Source organism: Phragmites australis, chromosome 1, assembly GCF_958298935.1.
Source record: "Phragmites australis chromosome 1, lpPhrAust1.1, whole genome shotgun sequence".
Lineage (NCBI taxonomy): Eukaryota > Viridiplantae > Streptophyta > Magnoliopsida > Poales > Poaceae > Phragmites > Phragmites australis.
The window spans coordinates 5,485,650-5,508,637 of record NC_084921.1 but is presented as its reverse complement, the minus strand read 5'-3'; the positions used below and the strand labels follow the sequence as shown (position 1 = coordinate 5,508,637).

The following is a 22,988-nucleotide window of genomic DNA, read 5'->3' as shown; positions in this document are numbered from 1 at the left end:
AAACTTGCCTAACAAATCTTATTCATATAGTGCTCAAACCTGTTTGACTGGTAAGTCCTAGCAACAGGATACATGTTCCTAAACATTGGCCCTTGAAACCTCTTTACAAAATTCTGCATCAAATGCCGAAAACATTCTCTGTGCTCTGCTCAAGGGAACACAATTTTTATATCATTCTCTAGGCCCTTGTAAGCACCATAGCTTATTGCTAAGTATTGTGGATTCCCTATTACTTTTTGCAGCTCCTATATAAACCAAGTCTAATTCTCAGTGATCGCAGAATAAAAAAAAATCCAAATGCAGCTAGGCGCATCCAGTTGTGTCCATCTAGGGGTGTAACTGAAGCCAGATTCCCATTACACCTTCCATTAAGTTTTGTGGCATCTATGCTCAACTATGGTCTGCAACCATTTAGGAAAGGAAAAAGTCCAATTTACCTCTCTCAACTCTTCTCGCAGTCTATTTTTCCCCCTCAACTTGAAAACCGGATTTCTTTGCTCCTGCAACTATCGAAACAAGTTGTTTTGACTACCCATGCTGGTTTTCAGAGCAGTTTCGTCTGACATGTCACCCGCCCTGCTGACTCAGCGTTGGCATCTGGCTATAAAGCAGCAAAGGAGGTGGGAAGGTTGTAGATAGGATAAGTGTTGGCAGGGACAGAGGAGAGCGACGGGAAATCTTGGCATGAAAGGAGATGGCCAGTTCATGGAGCTTCAGTTCGTTGGCCTCTTCTCACTGTACAGCTGAGGGCTACAGATTGCCAACCCTAATCCCATATTGGGAGCGTCCCTTAGAGTACAAGCCACTAGTGATGTGTAGTTGAGAAGGAAGGCGGCGATGTGGATCTCTTGGAGCGACGTCAACCCCGCGCGTGTGAGTTTAATCGGTTGTGTTTCATGTGTTCTTTTGTGCCATGTCTATCCGATTAAATTCATGCCTTAGCAATTGCAGGAGGGCCGCTGCAATTTGTTTCGCTGGTACGATGGAGCCATAACCCCCTTCTTGAGGCAGGTGCTAGTCGATTTGCACGACATGGTGTGGACACCGCAGAAGGAAAAGAATGAACACAATGAATCTCTGGTCAATGAAATGATGAAAATGGATGAGAAGAGAAGAGTGGTGGATGCAGCCAGTAATGCTGCAAGGCAGAAGGAAGAAGGAAATGCTATACTCAGAGCTAGGATCCATAGGTTAGAGCAGAAGTGTTTGATGATTGTTGCATTTGTTGCATGTGCTATTGTTGTGGTAATCATGATGTTGCACAAATGAATGAAATTATGGCAATGTATCATCTGAACCAGAACATGACAATGAATGTTGAATGTGCACTTGTTTCCAATAAATTAGGTCATGACCGTGTATGATCAGTGTGCACTTATTAGTTCATAAATGGATTGAAATAGATAGTCCAACATTATAACACAGTTCAAAAATGGATTGACATAGATAGGCCTTTAGTCAGGCATTACAACATAGTTCGCAAATGGATTGAAACACATAGCCTTTAGTGAGACATTACAACACAGTTCACAAATGAATTGAAATGGAGGCATTACAACACATCTCATAGTTTGGCAGACTCCTATGGAGGAAGCACAAGGAGTGACCCAATCCTGGTCTTGTTTAGCTGATGCCCAGTTGGCTCATGAGCTAAAACTTGAGCACATGCTTTGCCAGAATTGATCTTGGTGGTTACACTAGAACTAGCTTATGACATGGGCACAAGGGCATTTAGGCTCATAGAAGTTGGGCCACCAGATCATGTTACAACCTTAGTTTTAGCACTACTGGACACCATCTTCTTGGTTGGTTGTAGTAAAAAAAAGGATTACCATAATGAATAAGTTGTTAGACAGAAATTGAGAAAAGTGACAATAATTACCCATTTCCTAGAAGTATCGGTTTTTTCAGATTGCAGGCTTATAGCTGAACTTGCCTTCCTCTTCCTTGTGTTGGTTGAGCTTTGCTGTGTGTTTGACAGAAGTATCATGGCATTTGGAGCAGCTACTAAATTAGCTGGTGTGGCAATTCCAGAAGCAATAGACTGGCCATGTCTAGCACTTGGACCAACAATAGACTCAACATGAGGGGCACTTGGAGCAGCAATGGACTCAACATAAGTGGCATTTCTAGCAGCAATAGACTCAACATGAGTAGCACTTTGAGTAGCAACTGACTGAGCATCACTACTTCTCTTCTTACATGTTGATCTATTGTGACCAATACATTTGCATTTTCTACATCTGATCATTGTTTCTACCTTTGACATTTTAGTGGCTTTGAGGCCCTCACATTGTTCCCTTCTCCTTTCTTTCTTAGGCCTACCTGGCATCCTTACATATCTAGGAGTTTTGAGTGGTTCCCTATCAGATGCTGGTTAACTGTTCATGCCCTCTACAGGTTATAAGCAGTGACTATAAGTGTTGAAAAATGTTTCCATTGAATAACAGTTGGCAACGTAATCATCAAGGGTGTTGGTCCTGAAAAATATGGCAGAATTGCATGGGGGCATGAAAACCCTAAGAGTTTCCAATACCTGCATGAACACTCTCTTTTGTGCAAGTTTACAGTGAACCTATTTTCATGATGCTTAACTTCAAATTGCACAACATCATTATGAATTGCATGACAGAAACCTGACTCTGTGAAATAGGCATTCAATTTCTTATATATGTTGGGGCATATTTTTGTGATCCACCTTTCGGATTTACTCATATTCTCTTGGATCTTAACCATCATTTTCCTTCTAATTATCTCTAGCATGGTGATGATTGGGAAGAACCTATCCCCAATGATCCATTTGTTGAATGACTCAAACATGTTGTTATCTACTGAGTCACAGTTAGAGCCTAACCTGAACCAAGCTCTGCTCCAGTGTTGAGGGTGAGTGTTCATTATTGCTTGAGCTCTTTCTCTGATTTCTCTAGCCAATTTTTCTCTGGCCAAGTTGAACAACATGGTGCAAGGTGCCTTGGCGCACTTCCACCATTTCTTCTGCTACTCCTTGTTCCGAATTGCTTCTTCCAGTTTGCATATATGTGCCTGGCACAATTTCTATGTTCAGCTTTAGGAACCCATTTATGTATAGCAGCTAGAAGTCATTGGGACAATGAAATGTTAGCAACATCATTTGCATAGACATTAAAACATAAAAAATCAAAAGGTAATACTTGCATACCTTTAGCTGATCTGATATGAACACCCAATCTTTACCATCACCAACTTTGAGGTCCCTGAATAGCAAGTCACAGAACTAGTCCCATGAGTCAAGTGTCTCTATATCAACCATTGCCCATGCAAGTGGGTACATTTGGTTGTTTGCATCTCTTCCAATAGTACATAAGAGTTAACCATTGGTTGCCCCCTTGAAAAAACAACCATCAAGACCTACTACTCTTCTGTAGCTAGCAAGAAACACTTTTTTCAATGCATCTAGACAGATATACATCCTCTTAAATATAGGTGGATCCACATCTGATTCTCTTTTCACCACAACAATCCTGTCAGAGTTACTCCTAAGTAGTTCTTCCTGGTAGTCATACAACCTTTGGTACTGTCCTTTAGTTGCATCTATGGCCTTCTGCACAACTATTTGATTGGTCCTCTTAAGCTTTGGGATGGTCATATCAGCAAACATCTCTTACTGGCAGTTGCTTTCATATGTGCTATACTCCATGTAGGATTTGCCATTATAAACTTTTTATACTTCTCAGCTATCCTTATTGATGTAACCAACTTATTATCTCCCCTAGTGGGGTATGTATGTTCATATATGAAAGTTGCAATTTGTCAACTCTCTGTTCTAGAGTTGGTTGAAAGCAGGCAGACCCATAGACATCCAGTCAAATCACACTTAGCCCTAACCCTAGATGGATCATCCTTGATGAAGTTGATCACCCTCCTCTCTGCCAACCCATATTTTATTATGGCTCTCTTGAACTGTTTCTTGCTACTAAACTTCATGTTGAACTTGGGGTACCTATTAGGCATTGTAATCACCTCTCCATCCACCTCTTCTACTGACTCTTCATCAGCACTTGTGTCAGCATATGGGGTGCCGTTACCCTCATCTTCAACTGGAAGATAAGCATGGACAACTTTAGGCCTCTCAAGAACCACATCATCAAGATCTGCTACTTCACTTTCCTCATCTTCTTCTTGAATGCTCTGAATTTTTTGTGAATCTTTGTTGCTTCCTCATCCTCCTCTGATGAGCATGAGTCCCCAGGTATGTAGTTACTATTATTGCTAGACTCTCTATCTGAATTTCTCTTCTGAGTTACATGTCCACTAGACATCACCACATGCTTTCCATTCTTATTAGGGCTATTGTAAAAGTCCTTAACAAACTTAATCTGCTTCTCTATTTCCTCCCTGGATTCAACTTTTCCTGCCAATTGCATCTGTGATGACTCATCAACCACATCCTCAAGTTCATCGGACTCTGGCTCAAATATTTCTTCCATGTCCATTTCATGCTCATAATCACTGACTGCATCACGTTTACCATCATCATCATTTGACACATCTTCCAGAGCTGTATCCTCAACATACTGTAGTGCAGTCAGACATATACTGGCATACCTTATCATCATACAAAACACACAGTCCAGTTGCAAGGTCTTTACCAAGGAAGCACCAATGCAGCAGGCAACTGTCTTCAACTTTGCAGTGGTCTCTCAGGTGACCAACAATCTCAAGTAAGGAGACCTTATCTCGATCTATGTACGATATTGCCTTCGTTCCCCTTCCTCCATAGTAATAGACTTCCCTCCCATGGTGTATGTACTCTCCCATGAAGTGAAACCTAACTGCTAGTGTGCCTAGAACATCCATGCTTCTATCCTATAACCAAATAAAAAATGCATCACTTTCTATCCGAATAAACAACTACATCACCAAATCCCCAAATAAACTAATGCTGCAGCAATAGATTACTCGATTTTGTGCACAACTTTACCTAAACTAATGCGCTAGATCCAACATGCCCGCATAAACAAATAAGTGAGTTAGGTTCCACTAACTTGGCAGGAGATACTTAAATCAGCTCCAGCAATCGCTTGTGCACCCAATTTGGCCACCAATCCACCCCAATCGACCTCTACGAAGCTGTTGTAGTCCAGCTTCACGCCGCCTCCGAGATCTAGGGTTCGTGCTTCAAAATTGGGAACGAGGGTTCGGGAATGGAAAAACAGATGCGGTCTGGTTTCCTTCTTTTAATCCAGCCAATGCTAAGTCAGCAGGGGCAAGTGACATGTCGGACAAAACCACTCTAAAAACCAGCATGGGGAGTTCAAACGACTAGTTTCGATAGTTGCAAGAGCAAAGAAATCCGGTTTTCAAGTTGAGGGAAAAAACAGACCACGGGAAGAGTTGAGGGAGGTAAATTGGGCCTTTTCCTTTAGGAAACTATCAATGCTTGGTTTAAAGCAACAAAAGAATATATGGAAATACACCTCATCACAATCCACCTTTACATCTATCTCTACAATACTTCCAAACATTTTTTCCTCAACCTTTACCTTGAATCTGTACAAGTATCCAAAGTTTTCTTCACATGACCCAAAAATCTGATCAATAGTCTTTTGCCTACCAACCCACACTGTTGAATATCCCAGTGTGACATAACTCTTGTTGTAATTTCTTTGCACCCATATTTGGATAATTCTTTAGAAAGGGGATTGCCTTCTCTACCACCCAATGAAATGTTGTCGCCTTGGTCTTCATTTTGCTAGTTGATGCACATAAGTGCTCAAAATTGTTCATTGTAACCTGCCATAGTAGTAGAAATTGGTTAGTCCAACTGGTTAGTAACATAAATTTGGCAGGTTACACCAATATGCAAAGTTAAAATTCTACATCAAGTTAGTACCCTCACAGACTTTCCATCTCCAACACCATGTAGCTGCCGTGCAACAATAGTCCATAGACAACCCTCAGCTGTGCAATAACCCCTAAACCTATCTGACTCAGGTTTCTTTGTTCTTAGCTCAAATTGTCCCTTTATAGCATGCTACCTCATTACTGACTTGAATTTATCCATAGAAGAATATGTGCTTCTCCGGATCCAAGAAACGCCAGTTTTCTGGTGCCTGGCATGTGATTTCTCACAATACAATGGGGTGTAGGCAAAATCTCAAAATAGTGAGCCCATAAACCTAAAAAATCTCCTGAATTCCTGGGAGGGGGGATTCGACTGGCCTGGAGAGCGGCCGAACGTTGGTTTTTCTGTGGCTTGGCATGGGCTTGGCACTGTGCCACCCCGAACCCTGCCAGACAAACGCCGACCGGCAGTGGTGCTTCGGCCGCTGGGGCACCTGCGTCGGGAAGTGGTTTTTTGCCCAGAATCGCCGTTTCGACAGGGCAAATCGCCTGTTTTGGGGCTATTTTCGCGTGACCCTCGTCAACGGGTGAGAACGACTAAGGGAGGTTGAAACGGGTGAAAACAGTACCAAGAATCGCCAATTTTCATGTGACCGAACCGTGATCTCGCGAAGTCGCAAGGTTCGAGAACCTGAACTTGAGCCTACGGCTCAACTCTAGTTGGAGTCCTTCTTATCATAAAAAATAGCTCCCTCACGAAGAACAAAGTCATTCATTGGTAGCTTTGCACCTTCAAGGTCCACATCCATAATAGCAGATTATTTCTCCTTTTTAGCTGCAAGCCTAGCTTGCTCTGCTCTCTCATCCTCATCTCTTAGACCCAAATAGGCATATATTTCATCTTCCCCCATTACTGGCAATGCACACTTTATCTGCTTTTCTGGAATTGAAACAATCTCTAGACCCAATCAATAACAGCTAGGACTAAAGGAGTATCAATATCAACTTGCACATTAGATAGGTTGCCTACTTGATTGCTTGAACTTTCTTGTGCAATTACTTTCTCTATTACAATATTACTGGTGACAACCTTATTTAGTATTGTAACACTTGAGCTAGTAACCAACTGACCAGGTTTGTTCACAACATCTACCATAAAAAATAATCTCCTCTCACCACACCTCTTAGAGAGTGCACGTAATAAAGCCATATTATCCTTAATTTTTGTTTCCTTTCCTATGCTCTTCTCAAATCCACTCACCACTGCCTCTTGGCCGCTGCCTCACTTCACCCGTGATGCAAAATCCTTTTGCAAACTCTCCAATGAGCAACATCCATAGTCCACAATCCACTCATCGTATTTCCACGACACCGGCTCACAAGTCACATCATCCAACTTTGCATAGAAATCACCAAATAAAACACAGAGACTAAAAGTGGCATCGGGATCAATCCTAGCGAATATGAAAAAGAAAACGAGACATATAATCAGTTAGCTTGCTGCCTAAATCGTCCATGCTCACACCCATTTCTTCCCTAACTCGAGCTACAACAAGCATAAAGATGGAGAGAGGGGATTAGGCCATACCTAGGAGGGACCTCGCTAGGAATCATGGAAGCCGCTAATGCTGTTCCGGTTGCCCTTGCTCAAGAAACCTATTTTGTAAGCCGACCGACGGGATCTGAAAGGGGATATGGTCGTTGCCCTTGGAGCAGCCCTAAAAAACCGTAGCTGAAACGAAGAAGAATTAAGGCACTGTCTTTCTGTTTCTCTTTATTCAATTGGAGATCGAGATGGAGTCCCAAACAGCCAGGGGGTAGTTTGCTCTGGTCCGGTGAAAAGAAAAATAAAATTAAGAAAAAGAGAGAGAGAGTCACATTTGAAAAAAATCGTATGTCTTATGTTATATTTTAAAAAGCATGTGAATTGGATGTTAAATCCGGAGAGACACGCGAATAGGATGTTGAATTCTGAAAATTCTCCTCCCGGCCCGTTTTATTCCATCACCAGCCTTCATTGCAGGTCACAGCCTACGGAGAGAGAAGTGGGGAAAAAGAACTCGCAGACGCAGCCGTGGAGCTCCGCCGCCGAAGCCAAGAGATGGCCGACGGCAGCGCCTCCGCCTCGCCGTCCTCTTCTTCTCCGACCCAGAACCACCACCGCGACGCCATCAAGTCCTCAGGTGCACCCTCGTGCTTCCCTCGTGTCTCTTCTCGCTGGTGTGGCTTTGTCATTCCGTCGACCACTCGTCGCGCACGGCCGTGGAAGAAGCCCTAACCGCCCCCCTTGAACAACGAGCGCAAACTGCTGTGGCCTGGCCTTCTTCGAGATGAACCACCTCTCGACCAAGGTTCGATAAGTGTTTAGGCAGAGCTGATTAGAAGGTTGAACCGTAACCGGGGAGTGCCCCTTATTATGCCTACTTGCGTAGCAACTTTAGTAGGTAATCAAGGTATGGAACCACTTGAGTGCTTTTTCTGTAGTGACTGAAACCTGGCGAATTGGCTTGACCAACAATTCGACATGTGTGGCTGAAAATTAGGGCGTGGCTACCTCCTGTAAGTTGAAATTCACTTATGCTTAAGGTACCTAGCTGCTCAGTGCTTGGCTAAAAGGATTATAAGCTTATATTTCTAGTTAGTAGGGTGAGCTGTTACTCCAGTTCCATTTTGACGTCATGCCTGTTGCCACTTGACATCGCTCGGCACTCTCATCAGTTTTGTAATTCTTTAAGTTTAAAACTGCAATTCATACGTGATTAACCAACCTACAGTAGCATTTTGTTTTATGATGAGCAAAAGCATGATATAGTAGGTTACTAGGTTAACAACTGTGCCATCCTAAACGAATCATTTGTGAGAAAAAAGGACTCGTCACAGCATATGTAGAAAAACATGTATTTTTGTGCATCATACTTGTTTTGGAGCATGCGGCTATGGCGCTAGTCATTATAGCCTATAAGCCTTTTATTGGTTGGATATCTGGTTGCAGTGCATAATACAGCAGCTAGCCGGAGGCGGGACCAAGCTGTAGCAATTGGGAAGGAAAGAAGGGAAGCCTTGATGCGTGCAAAGCGTGTATGTCGAGCTCCTCTTTCTGGCAGTGATGAGGCTGCAGTGGAAGAAGGTGATATGGTTATTGATGAGGAGAAAGCAGGTCTTGAGGCAAGAACGGCTCAAGCTGTTGAAGAATTGAGATCTGCTTTGTCAAGCCAGTATGTGTCCGCTACTGAAATTTCCTTGTGTGTTAATAGAGATAACCCTTGTTCTGGATAAATTATTTGATAGCTTGAATATTACATACTAGTCTCCTTTTTGCAATCAAATGAAAGGCAGTGCCTTAAATTATTCTTATTGTTTGTTTGAGATATCTTCTTGCGTTCTGTTTACAGGAGATCAGAGTTCATCACATAATGTTTGGTTATGGTGCATGTGAAGAATAATTTGCATATGCCCTTAAACATCACGTTCTGTTGGATTCCATAACCCTTGGCTGCCATTGTTATGATTTACTGACATGGACCAAATGGCACCTTAGTTTGTTAGGCATCTTGTTTTTATTTTTCTTGATTTCTATTAATTTTCTACTTGGAATATAGGCATTGATAAGTTGTAAGGACTAAAAGGCTTGCTTGAAATGCTCCTGAGTTTTAACCATGACAAATATGAAAGCTCATATTATTAGTACTCAGATTCTGAAGTGTACTTGCTTATGGGTTCTCTTAGGGGGAAAAGGGCTCAGAAGAAGACGGAAGTGCTTCGTGCTTTAAGGCGTTTGTTGTCACAGTCTGAAGTACCTCCTGTTGAAGCAGCAATTAAAGCTGGAGCAGTCCCTCTTCTAGTGCAGTCTCTGTCCTTTGGATCACCAGATGAACAGGTTAAGCGTGCCCCACTTATTGTTCCATAGTTGTATTAGCACAATAAAACTGAGTAAAGCTTTCTATTTTACCTTCAAAATAACTCGTGGGTTATCTGTTTACTGTTATAATGTCAGATATTGATCGTTCACATGGAACTTGTATTACTATACTCATTTTACTTTTTCTCCTTATCAAGATCATGCGTGTTTGTATTGCAGTTGCTAGAGGCAGCTTGGTGCCTTACAAACATAGCAGCGGGGGAACCAGAAGAAACTAAATCCTTACTGCCTGCCCTACCATTGCTCATTGCTCACCTTGGTGGTTAGTTTTCTCTCTTTTGTTGGTTAAATGTAACTAATGTTTATTTTTCATTCCAAGTAGGATTTCATATTTTCCTCTAATCCGTTATAATATATGATTCTCAAGAATGACAACTAGGTTGACTTTCCTCGGTTGTTTATATACTTCTACTAAAAATTGTAATCTACGTATGTTCGCTAGAGAAGAGCTCCACACTTGTCACGGAGCAATGTGCATGGGCCGTTGGTAATGTTGCTGGTGAAGGAGCAGACCTGAGAAACAAATTACTCGCTCAAGGTGCATTGTGGCCTCTTGTCCGTTTAATGCTGTCAAACAAGGGTTCTACAGCAAGAACTGCTGCTTGGGCATTGTCAAATCTTATCAAGGTTGTATTGATGAACTCCATTTTCTCTTATTGTATGTCTTGCCTTTTTTTATGTCACACATCCGTTTACGAAGAGCCTATTTAGGAATTTGGTGGGCTTAAGTGTAGGCTTAAAATTGAAATAAGCTTAAGCCCTTCGAAGAAGAGTGCTATTGCAGTGGTTTCTTTTATAAGTTTGAGCTGTATTTCCCCTTAACGAAAGTTCAAGCTTTATTTGTATTGAGAAGCTTAAGCCTGTTTCCAAAACATTTTTTGAAAAGCCTAGCTTATGTGATTCCTAGAAGCTAGATCCCTCCAGACAGCAGGTTTCCAGATCCTGGCGGTAACCGTCTGGTTATAAAATATCCTCAGGGGTCCCAGGATTTGTAATACTGGCTGATTTTGGTGATTTTAGATGCTATTTCAAAATAATTCAAGAACTAATTCTGTTGAAGGTTGAGCGATCATCACAAGCTGAGAAAATACAAAGACAAAAGAAAATAAAAAATGCCTCACGGAAAACACAAGGTAACCAGTTGGTTACCAGCGTCTCTGTGGATTCCAGGATTTGTCCAGAATCTGGAAAAATGAAGCCATGCTAAATAGCGCTTAATCGGCTTGGCATATACGCATGTTGCTACTGACCAAACATCATTTTACTAAAATATTTGTTTCTCTTATAACACAGGGGCCTGATCCCAAGGCTGCGAATGAGCTTATCAGCATTGACGGTGTGCTAAATACAATCATATGGAACTTGGAGAAAGCGTATGTGTCACCTTATGGACATCTTTATATTTGTGTTCTATGTATTGTTCTACTCTTCAATTAATGGAGTTTCTAAAAGTCTAGTAGAGATATGGTTGTTCTGATGTTAGTTTCTTAATCACTATAAAAAGGACCAGTTATATTCCTTGTTCTTACGGTTCCATACAGAACATTTTTAGCTTTAGTAGGGGGATTTTCATTTAGATTCACTGGCTTGTGATCTGCTATCATCCTTCCACTTGGTCATATTGTAGCAGTGGTACTTGCTTTTTTAAAAATCTTTACGTTAGTATGAATCCTGTGTCATATTGTATCTGTTGGCCACTTGGTACAATATTCTCCGTGCACTTGATTTACTCCTTGTATTATGTTTGAGCTTTCTGAAATGTAGAAATTTCATGGCGAACAACCACTGACTAAAATATATGAAATTGCTTTGCCCATTACTGCTACTGATGAATTGGTTTTGGATCCTTCAGGGATGACGAGCTAGCAACTGAGGTGGCTTGGGTAGTGGTCTATCTTTCAGCACTTTCAGAAAAAGCTATCAGCCTAATAGTGAAAAGTTCTGTGCCACAGTTGCTGATTGGACGCCTCCTAGCATCTGAGAACTTGCAGTTGCTCATTCCGGTACCATTTTTTCTGTATCGCATATTGTTCCTTTTTCTTATTCACAATATGGTGCTTTCCCTGGAATGAAAAACCAATAGTTGGACATTGTGTATTTTTAAGGCCTTTGGGCATGTCTGAATAGGTGGATTTGGATTAAATCTGAACTAAATCCTAATTATTCCTGCCTTCCTGGAACAATCCCCCTCATCCAAACAAGGGTTAACTAGTGCCCAATGCCCAGCAAACCTAATCTGTTTTCTATAGAGTGCCATCTGTTTGTTAGGATGTGTTTAATAAAGATGCTGATGGTGACATGCAGACTTACAGAATTGCAGTTAATGTATATTGTATAGTTGAGGCCTTGAGGGTAATTTTCCCTTTTAATTTATTGTAGAATCATGCAGCTAGTGGTAAAAATGTATCCAGTGCATGTAATTTCACAGAACAGATTGATGTCCTATTTCAAATTAGGTACTTCGTGGTTTGGGAAATCTAGTAGCTGGTGATGGATACATGGTTGATTCTGTTCTAATGGTTGGAAACAGTATCACAGGTTAGCTCCTAATCCTTTTCAGCTAGATTGCTATATTTCATTTGTGATGATATTTGTCATCAGTTAGCAGTTCTTATCTTTTGATAGTGCACGTTAGTTTTCCAAGTACTAAGTACTAACTAAATATTTTTCTCAGATCAAGCCTTATCAAGTCTTATAAAGTGTTCAAAGAGTGACAATAGGGTTCTAAAAAAGGTTTGATTTCCTTTCCTGGTTTAAATTTACTTTTTGGACTTTGAAAACATGTAAGATTCCTTGAATTGTCTTAATGAATTTTTGTGGACTGCTTGCATAGGAAGCAGCATGGGCAATGTCAAATATAGCAGCAGGCAGTTTGGAGCACAAGAAATTGATTTTTGCCAGTGAAGCAACGCCTTTGCTGATACACCTCCTTACGACTGCACAATTTGACATTCGTAGAGAAGCAGCATACACCCTGGGCAATCTGTGTGTTGTCCCAGCAGGAAGTGCTGATCCCCCAAACATTATTGTGGAACATCTAGTAGCTGTCATAAATGGCGGAGCCCTTCCAGGATTTGTAAATTTGGTCAGATCTGCTGATATAGAGAGTGCAAGACTTGGGCTTCAGTTCCTGGAACTGGTGAGGGAATCTGAAATCTTAACGCTTTTAGCTATGTCTTCCGTTGACTTGCACTTACTGGATACATTTCGCAGGTGATGAGGGGATTCCCCAACGGTCAAGGCCCAAAGCTTGTGGAGATGGAGGATGGCATCGAGGCTATGGAGAGGTTTCAGTTCCATGAGAACGAGCTGATGAGGAATATGGCCAATGGGCTGGTTGACAAATACTTTGGCGAAGACTATGGCCTCGAGTGAGTTCCTCCTGCCATTCCTACATCTGGGCGAACTTTCTGTTCATGGGTTCAAAATGTGGAACAAATTTCACAATCCTTGGACAGAAGGACGTGTAAAATCAGCATGGTTGCCATGTAATCTAGCCCTTGATAACGACGTATCGGATGCTGTACTTGGAATGTGAATGTGTAAAATGACTGACCTATGGATAGTACAAGGTAACTGTTGATAAGCTTTGACATGTTGTATAATAAGAGAACTGCCTGTTTCCCTTGGGCGGCGTCGTGCGGCCATTTTGCCAAAGTAATTTGAAATTTGAACAAATTGGTGCGATAGCTAGTTGTACGGGTGCGTGTGTGTGTGTATGCCACAATTGTAATTATCAACCGTTTAAACGTTTGTTGTAAGTGGTCGTATGATTACTTCTGCTGGGGAGCCCTGCCTCCAAGCTGTGGAGTCTACTTATTTTGTTCTTAGGGTCTTCTTGTTTTGCTAGCTGTGTGCATATTTGTTATGCAGAAATGGAGGATAAATTCTTGTACTATTATATCATATTGATGTAACAATAAGAGTTAATAAAACTTTCTATTAAATAAGTGATCGTATGATTTCTAAGAGCTATCACCATAGTTACTGTAGCAGAACACTTTTTCTAGCGAGAAAGTCACTTGTCATCTTGAGTGTTAAGCTGAACTAGAACAAAGCGAATGACACGCTAAGAGGCGGCGGCACTCGTCTTCCTCTCTCTTGCGCGCATTTCGTCGAGCACGTCCCTAGCCGGCGGCGAGACCGTGGCTTCCCATTCGGCGAAATCTGCCTCCACCTCCGCTCCTGACCGCCGCCACACTCAAGATGACAAGTGAAGCCACCGTGACTTGACTCCACTTTGAAGTCGGAGGATCCCAGTCCGGATTCTGACGACGGGTTGGAACTTGGAAGCCGTCTGATCAGTCTCAATATTCGCGCCACGTGATCTTGTTCTGCCGTTGAGCAGGAGAAAAAGAGGAGAAGGCAAACAGCTGGTAGCTGACGATACAGGACCAACCTATTAGTGGTTGAAATGTCAGACAGCTAGTCCACGCCTTGCACGTTTCCCCAATTCCTCAACTGCAATTCCCTCCCATTGGCTCACTCTTGGTCGCACTAGAGTCCAGCATGCGAGCGCCAATGGCGGCCGCCGTGCTCCTGGCCGCCATCCTGGCGCTGTCCACCTGCGCCGCAACCGCCACCGCCACCGCGGCGGCGGAGGCGGACCGCATCGCCAGCCTGCCGGGCCAGCCGCCGGTCAACTTTTCCATGTACTCCGGCTACGTCACCGTCGATGCCGCCGCGGGGCGCGCTCTCTTCTACTGGCTCATCGAGGCCGCCGCCGTCCCCGCGGAGTCGGCGCCGCTCGTGCTCTGGCTCAACGGCGGCCCCGGGTGCTCCTCCGTCGGCTACGGTGCGTCCGAGGAGCTCGGCGCCTTCCGGATCAACTCCGACGGCAGGACGCTCTTCTTGAACCCCTACCCCTGGAACAAAGGTCCAATTTTGATTCTTTTTACTGATCACGCTCACCTCCTTTGGATCAAGAGACTTGGGGCTAATTTGTCACGGGGACGGATTGGTTTGTTGGGTTGCAGTGGCGAACATGCTGTTCTTGGACTCGCCGGCTGGCGTTGGGTACTCCTACTCCAACACCACCTCTGATCTGTTCACCGCCGGTGACAACAAGACAGGTGAATTGCGGGAGTAATTTAGCTACTTGTCTAGTTCTAGTACTACATCCATTCTTGTGTTGTTGTTCTTGCTCTTACGGATATATCCTGCTAATGCTGTTGTGTAGCTCATGACTCATACACTTTCTTGGTGAATTGGTTGGAGCGGTTTCCGCGGTACAAGTATCGCGATTTCTACATCACCGGAGAGAGCTATGGAGGTGAACTGCCATCAAAATTTGTCGAGTCTAGGATGGAGATTCTGCAATTAGTGTTACCCAACGATCACATTTACATACCTCGAGCCTAATTTGTTGCAATGACTGCTTTCAGGTCACTATGTCCCTCAGTTGTCTCAACTAGTCTACCGGAACAACAAAGGAATTGAGAAGCCAATCCTAAACTTCAAAGGCTTCATGGTCAGAACTTCTTGAGCTCATATTTTAATGCTCTCCTAACTAACTTGGACATTCTGGTCAGAAATGATCTAGTATTCAGTCAATTCTCTAGGTCGGAAATGCGGTAATTGACGATTACCATGACTACATTGGCACATTTGAGTACTGGTGGACACATGGGCTTATCTCTGATGAAACCTATCAGAAATTGCGATTGGCCTGTGAGTTTGATTCATCTGAGCACCCATCGAAGGCATGCAACAAGATCAATGAAATTTCTGATGCTGAGATAGGGGCGATTGATGCATACAGCATCTACACGCCTACTTGTAAGAAGACTTCATTTCTTAAGCGCAGGCTTATAAAGGGCAGAACGGTATGTTTACTTCGCTATCAAAACTAGATGGTAGTACTGTATATTGGGTTTGCTGATAGCTGATGGTAGTACTGTATATTGGGTTTTTCCCTTGATTCTTTTGACCACTTTTGCAACTATTTACTGTATTATTCTTACACTTCTGGAAGTGCAATATCTTATGAAGCATAACAGTTAATGTACCTCCTAACAACACATCTGTTGAAATGTAGCCCTGGTTGCCCAGAGGATATGATCCATGCACCGAAAAATACTCCACAAAGTACTATAACTTACCTGAGGTGCAGAAAGCTTTACATGCCAATGTCACTGGAATACCGTATGCCTGGACAACCTGCAGGTCTGTTCTACTGGTTTCATCTTATTTTGGCCCAACTAATTCATTTAACTGCCAGTAAAGCTGCTTGTTCATGACAGTCTGCACTAAACTCCACTGATTATTTACAGTGACCCATTGTTTGAACATTGGAAAGATTCACCGAGGTCCATGCTTCCTATTTACCATGAACTTATCACGGCAGGCATAAGGATATGGGTTTTCAGGTACGTTGAATTTATGTTGAGAACATGGTTTGCACTGAATCCTAAATCTTCGACAGTGGCAACTTTGCTTCTGTAGATATATGAACCATGATAACCATATAATGTGTGTGGTACAGCAATTTGACTTGGTATATCAGTGTGGATTTTAATCCTTTACATTGGACAATTTGGCAGTGGAGATGCTGATTCTGTTGTCCCCCTCACTGCGACAAGATACTCCATTGATGCGCTCTATCTACCAACTCTCACAAACTGGTATCCTTGGTATGACGATGAAGAGGTTAGTCTGAGACACTACTACAGCAACACTGACAGATTCACTACCTTTATTTTTTTAGGGTAAACATTGCCTTCTTTATTTTCCACAGCTACACCTATCATGTCCTAATGGTGTGGATCTTGCTTAGGTTGGTGGATGGTGTCAAGTGTATAAGGGTTTGACATTGGTGACGATCCGAGGAGCAGGGCACGAGGTTCCCCTCCATCGTCCACGGCAAGGCCTGAAGCTCTTCGAGCATTTCCTGAAAGATAAGCCCATGCCCAAGCCTGTAGATAGCATTCAATCATTTTAGAAATTTTATCTCGCTTCAAGAAGAAGACCAGACCACTTATGTCATATTGCTGTAGAATTTCATATTCATAGCCACATTTTCAGATGAACAGATTTCACCTGTCCAATCGATGTTGGCCAACCTTAATTGTTTCGATTATCTGTTCCACTATGGTAATTTCAGAAATCAGGACATAATGCCCATTGAAGTAAAGCTGATTGAGGCTTGCTTTGGGTTCCAGTCTTTCAGAAACTGCAACCACTGAGATGGCAGTGTAGTTTGGAAGTTATATATGCACATACTTGCTTGAAACATTGTTTCATTTACTGCAACCCTGTACTGCGAATACTGAATAACGGTAGAATCGAGGATCAAGTAGATTGGTCATTGTTCCATTTTCCGCGAGGCTCCTGCTGAATTAATTGATAATATATAATTTCAGCTGGTGGCGGTCTTGAGCCTTGAACAGATCTCAGATGTCATATGTGCAGAGAGCCACATGGACAGATAAACTCGTTGACAAAAGCAGGCATAATAGTAACTGCCACAAGTGAGCCTTCGTCATACATGCCATCGAGGCGATGAATTCATAGACCAACATGTATAGGAACTTCGACTTCTACACAGCAGCCTAGAAACCTGAACGTTTGGTCTCGACTACTTCTACACGATCTGATACTTTGTGCCCATGTCTTGGAAGAGCTGGTTTCAGTGTGTGCCTTTACCCTTTTTTTTCTTCAACCTATATAACTCACGTTTCACGTATAAGCGGATCAATTACTTGTTGGACCCTCACGTTTCATGTATATTAGACGGTCCTAGCTCTTTTTGCTCTTCTGTCAAAAAAATTACTTGTTGGACCCACACGTCATTAGCTGACTGGATTATTGCATTTCAGAGTCGTTTTCTACGGTGGCTATCTAAATTTACAATGTGCATTGGGCCAAATATCAAATAATTTGTTTCACTATTTTTAAAGGTACACATGAAAATGGATGTTATCTCACTATTTAAAGAGGCACATGCTTTACTAGTGTGTAGGATCTGCACTAACAGTTACTCCTGTTCATGTACGCAAGAACATCGTAGACAGGTAGGCGTACTCGCGGGTGCGTGAGTGGGGTGTACATGCGTGGTGGTTAGGGATGGCAATGGGTTGAGTCGGGTACAGGCGGAGCAAATCCGCACCTGACCTGCCATATGAACTTTGCGACTCAACTCACACCCGCGAAGGTTGACGGGCAAAATTTCATGCACGTGCCTATGCACACCAGGTACCTGAAACCCATGTGTCGTTGGGTTTCCCAGCCAGCCTAAAAACTCATTCCAAGATCATCTTAAGGGTATCTCCAGCAGGGCCTCTATCCAGTGCTACAGTATCCTTGCAAAGTACTGTAGCACTCAAAATTTCTCTCCAGCCGGGTCTCTATCCAGTGCTATAGTGCTACTACAGTGTTGCGGAGAGAATCTCGTACTCTAAATTTGCCGAATTACTGTAGCAGCCGCAACATTATAGCAGTACTGTTCACAAAGGCTCACTGTGGGTCCGGAGGGAGGAGAAGAGTAGTAGAAGGTAGGAAATAGGGTAGTTGTTGGAGATGAAAAAAATAAGGGATGTTATAATAGTGTTATAGGGGATGAAATTTTAAAGTATCTACTGGAGATGGTCTAAGAGAGACAAATCATAACTCTGGACAATAAAATTAGAATAGGTTTGGTTCAATGCTCACATAAATACTTTATCCTAGAATAAACCAACAGATTCACAAATCAGAATATCAGTTGTTTGTTTTGGGCATTAGGCCAACATTGTAAGTTATTTAGTAGACTTTGGAGAAAGTTCTCATCATAAGATTAGCCAATAGAAGAAAAAAGTCCCTAATTCTGCAGAACATCCTGAGCACGTGAAAAGTGAATAGCCTAAAGATTAAAAAAAAACAAAGTCTACCATTTTTTTAACAGCAGTTCTTATTGCCCCTTTGATCTTTTTGGCCCATTGTTGTATCCGATTTAACCATTGATACATATTTGTTCTCCTCTTAAAAAAAATAGAACTTTCGGCCTTTAGTTTGGTGAGTCGTCTGAGATCGTGTTTCCATACATATGAACTTACCTTCTTCAAGTGGGCACCCATGAGCATATTACAAAACTCACGCCTAACCCACTACTTTGCAAATACCCAACCCCTTGTGCCCATAGGCAAAAACACAGAACTGTACCTAGCTCCATCGAGCGCGGTACCCTTGGGTACCTGAACCCACAGGCATGATTACCATTCCTAGTGGTAGTATGCTTATGTGTGTCATCTATGTAACTAAAAAAAAGAAGAACAAAGACATGATATGGTTGTAAGAATATATAAACTGTGAAAATGATAATACACTATCATATCTTATAATTTCTTTCATCTTGAGCACCGCTATACATACAACTTTTCACATACAATCCAGAAAGCAAAAGCTCAAACCACCTAGATGATTAACTCAAATGAATTTTCTCTCAATGTATATATGGACATTCGCTTCTCGACATTGCAACAAAGGAGGCCTTTGTTGGCTAGTTATGCAGAGGCACCTATTCTAAGCATTATTTTGTAGGCCTTCTTCTATATGATGTTTCATGATACTTAAGCATGTTGTTATCACACGGTTTTTCTCTTCTGCGTAGTATTTCATGATACTTATGCATGATAATATCGTGATCAATTGGGGTTTTTTGACCTTTCGAAAAAATCAATCAGGGTTTTTCTTTGGTCACAACACTTTGATTATTAGCTTATTTGCTGTGTTAGCCTTAATTTATTGTAATACATGCCTACTTGTTCGAGGGGTTTTCCCCTCTAAGTTGATTTTCCGTGTTTAATCAGGAGCTGCAGGAGACGCCCAGGGGCCAGTGACTGGAGCTCAAGGCTGAGGAGGTGAAAGCACAGCAGGGGCAGAAGGGAGAGATGGAAATCTCCATGTTTGAGTCCTGGCCATCTTTGACGCTCTCACCACCATAACTAACAAACATGCTAACCAGCATGCTCTAGCTCAGTGCAACCTGTATGGTTTTAGAAACGGTGGCGGCACTGAATAAATGAGATTGCAGTAAGACATGTAGCCATATGAACAAAGGGCGGTACATGGATTTTTTTAGTGCAAACTACAAACTCTTGAAATATGTAGTAACACACGCATTATTCCGTGTATCGCATTGATCTTAGCACAGTGGACAGGTAGAAGCTAATGATCATCCTCAGACAAATGCAAATCACTCCTTTGGGATAATCTTGATGCCCTTGATGACGAGCCCCTTCTTCCACTCTCCACCATACCGAAACATGGAGATCTCCATCTCCCCCTTCTGCCCCTGCTGTGCTTTCACCTCCCCAGCCTTGAGCTCCAGCCACTGGTCCCTGGGCTTCTCCAGTAGCTTCTCCTTCCGCTCCTGAACTGTTCCGTCGGGGAACTTGAGTCGGAGGTTCACCGGGACTGACCACCCGTTTGCTGGCTCGGTAAGCATCGCTTCAAAGACGACCTCATAGGTGACTCCTGGTGTAAGATAGGATAGTTCCAGCTTCCCATGGATCTCCAGCCAGCAGACATCCAGCAGCGACACCGCCTCGACTTTAGGATCGCTGGTTTGACATGCCAGGTTTAGGACAGAACACAAGAGTTGAGTTGAGCATGTTTAATTCCTGAGAGGAAGAACCATGGAGATAGCTCATGTAAACATAGCCATGTCAAGATAGTTACATGTAGCAAGCACTACCTTGCTTCTTCCAGGGTGTGCCACTTCCAGTATCTGGGGTCTTCGCTCCAAGTGATGGACAATCCTCTAGGGAACAGAATGAAGCAGTTGCACCTGGTTTTCTCATGCACCTAGTACTTCTGCATCAATTGTGACATAACACTTCAGTAACAATTCTGTAGCAAAAAATCAAAGATTCCAGTGTGTTCATGGCTCATATTTACCTTTGCTTTCCTAGCCAAGTAGATCCCTGTGTACACCTGATCCTCCAGTTCATCTACTGTGGCGGTCTTCTCCTGGGCAACGATCTCATGGAACATGTGAGGAGTCGGTGCTCTCTTTGACCGGACCTGGTTGTTTCCAGAGGTAGCACTGCTCGGCACCACTGGCTTCTTGTGCTTCGACGGCGATACCCCCATTGTCTGTCGTCTATCTGAAATCCTCCTGCAGTGCAATGAAAGTTCAGCAGACAATTGCGATTTACATAGGTGTAGAGGAGCTAGGAGGTTAGAGCAGCTGAACAGCTATTGTGAGGCATTGCTTTACACGATTCCAGATTCGTGGCAATGAAATGAAGAGAGAATATAATCTCTTGATTTTTGGTGCCGTGGACGGCCTGCGAGCTGTCCAGAAGATGGTATAAGCCTGCCGTTAGAGAATACCTCAAATCAAATAAATCCTAGTCCTAGATGGATATAAGTTCAAAAGATGTCTATAAATATGTCATTTCTATACATATAAATCTGTACCAAATAGTTAAGATTATCTAGTGTGATTTTTTCTCTATATTAGAGGGTTTTTCACGTAAATATGTGCTGCCGTGTCCATTAAAATCTAATCAGTTTTCGCGTCAGAAGACTGTTCATCTTTTAGGTACTGTTCAACCTACAGTGCTCAAGACCAGGGATTTTAATTTGGTTGTACAAATTTTTTCGTTCACTACCAAAAGATAACCAAAATTTCAGTTTTTTTTTCACGAGCCTCGTGTTAGTAAAAGAAAATTTTAAAATTAAATATTTTATTTTCTTTGAAGTTACCGAAATTCGTAAAATTTTAATTCTACTCGAGACAATATTTTGTTCATCGCCTTCTTCGCCAGTCTTCTCGTCAGGTTCATCGACCGCACGCTTGTTGGCGCCTACGTTCCGCCGCGCGCTCAGTCTTTACCGGACCGTGCTCCCGTCTACCGAACTCCCATCGCCAAGCTTCTCACCTTGATGACATTTTGTTTTACTCCTTGTCATATGTAATCTTGACTTAGCTTGGGGCATCTTCTTTTGGTGTTTGTCATCATGATGAGAACTTTCTTGATCTCTTGATGATGAAGGAGCTTCTTCCTTCATAGACCTCTTGTCTTATTGTTCCTTGATCAATACTCTCTTCTCTTTCTTCAAAGGGCAATCCCGAACATGATGACCATCTTTCTTACACTTGAAGCAAGTGATGAGTGCGGTGATTTTCTCTTGATCTTGACATTCTTCTTGGCATTGTTGGACTTGTTCTTCTTGTTGGAATTAAATCCAAATCTACTTTTATCTTTTGGATACCTTCGATCTTTAAGCATCTCATCTAGAGTGGTCTTCCCTTTGAAGTATATAGTAAAATCTTTCTTCAAAGAATTAACTTGATCATTGAGCTCCTTAATTTACTCTACAAGGTTAGTTTCACAAATAGAACTAGAGGAGACAATATTGTTAAATCAACAAGGAATAATAGGCATTTCATCATTGGATATAGACTTTGTATTAAATTAAGTGCTAGGACTAGCACATGTCAAATCTATATTAGGAAAAGAAAATGTGCTAATATCCATACGAGGTTCATATGACTTTACCTTTGTGAGAATTACCTCGTGAGCTATCTCTAGCATAGTATGATAAGCTATAAGATTTTTATGAGTATGTGAAAGTTCATTATAATCTTCTTGTAGTCCCACATACTTGCTAGTAAGTTTTTCAAGTTGAACCTTTAGCTTAACATTTTCTTTCTCTAAGATGCTACACAAGAAATAGATTTAGAAGCACAAGCATTATCAATAGTAGAAATAGTGGATTTGTCCTTAGATAAAGTATTGCAATTTGAACATGACATTTCTAAATCCACTAGAGGTATAACATCTAATTTACGAATTAAATAAATATGCTTAAATTTAATATCCACGTAAAGATTAGATAAAGAATTATGTGATTCTTTGAGTTTTTCATATTTCTTATTTAAGACCTTAAGTTCTTCTATTTTCTTAATGAGAAATTCCTCTTACCTCTCGAGGTTTTCCTCTTGGTCTTCTATTATGCGTATAAGTTTGATCATTTTAGTCATATCATTTTTGCTCAAAAGATCAAACCCGAGCTTATCACTATCACTACCCATTAACATTATTAACCTCACTTACCACTTTCTTTTTACCTTTTACCATAAGGCATATATGAGCATTGGTGTGAGGGGATGAGTATCTTGAAGAAGTGGATGCTTCACTTCTAAGTTGAGGACAAAAGATGCTATAATGTCCATATTGGCAACATGTATAGCATATCTTGTTTGTTCTTGATCTTCTCTTATGTGGACATATTTTCTTGATTTTTCTTGAGGCTTTTC

General features: G+C 42.0%; 2 protein-coding genes and 1 pseudogene across 2 annotated transcripts; 2 read left to right on the top strand and 1 right to left on the bottom strand.

The window, feature by feature from the left end:
• The first annotated feature begins 7,818 nt into the window (after positions 1-7,818).
• LOC133888170 (importin subunit alpha-2-like) lies at positions 7,819-13,522 on the top strand. The gene is made up of 11 exons (XM_062328348.1): positions 7,819-8,006; positions 8,816-9,038; positions 9,550-9,700; positions 9,902-10,004; positions 10,185-10,369; positions 11,036-11,115; positions 11,595-11,745; positions 12,199-12,280; positions 12,417-12,475; positions 12,576-12,881; positions 12,956-13,522. Exons 1-11 carry the CDS (start codon positions 7,925-7,927, stop codon positions 13,115-13,117), a joined length of 1,584 nt encoding a protein of 527 aa, XP_062184332.1. The 5' UTR covers positions 7,819-7,924; the 3' UTR covers positions 13,118-13,522.
• Positions 13,523-14,129: 607 nt separating this feature from the next.
• Positions 14,130-16,973, top strand: LOC133888251 (serine carboxypeptidase II-1). Its single transcript, XM_062328457.1, has 9 exons — positions 14,130-14,618; positions 14,719-14,814; positions 14,922-15,014; positions 15,127-15,212; positions 15,304-15,567; positions 15,780-15,907; positions 16,015-16,110; positions 16,285-16,390; positions 16,518-16,973. The coding sequence occupies exons 1-9, from the start codon at positions 14,252-14,254 to the stop codon at positions 16,680-16,682; spliced, it is 1,401 nt and encodes a 466-aa protein (XP_062184441.1). The 5' UTR covers positions 14,130-14,251; the 3' UTR covers positions 16,683-16,973.
• A 2,767-nt stretch (positions 16,974-19,740) lies between these two features.
• Positions 19,741-21,045, bottom strand: LOC133888088 (lectin-like; annotated as a pseudogene).
• Between the last annotated feature and the right edge of the window lie 1,943 nt (positions 21,046-22,988).

Coding starts and splice junctions, on each gene's coding strand:
- LOC133888251 (XM_062328457.1), top strand. CDS start 14,252: ATGCGAGCGCCAATGGCGGCCGCCGTGCTCCTGGCCGCCATCCTGGCG. Junction 14,619..14,718: donor CCCCTACCCCTGGAACAAAG/GTCCAATTTTGA, acceptor GTTGGGTTGCAG/TGGCGAACATGCTGTTCTTG. Junction 15,213..15,303: donor TAAACTTCAAAGGCTTCATG/GTCAGAACTTCT, acceptor TCAATTCTCTAG/GTCGGAAATGCGGTAATTGA.
- LOC133888170 (XM_062328348.1), top strand. CDS start 7,925: ATGGCCGACGGCAGCGCCTCCGCCTCGCCGTCCTCTTCTTCTCCGACC. Junction 9,039..9,549: donor AGATCTGCTTTGTCAAGCCA/GTATGTGTCCGC, acceptor GGGTTCTCTTAG/GGGGAAAAGGGCTCAGAAGA. Junction 12,281..12,416: donor GGTTGGAAACAGTATCACAG/GTTAGCTCCTAA, acceptor TATTTTTCTCAG/ATCAAGCCTTATCAAGTCTT.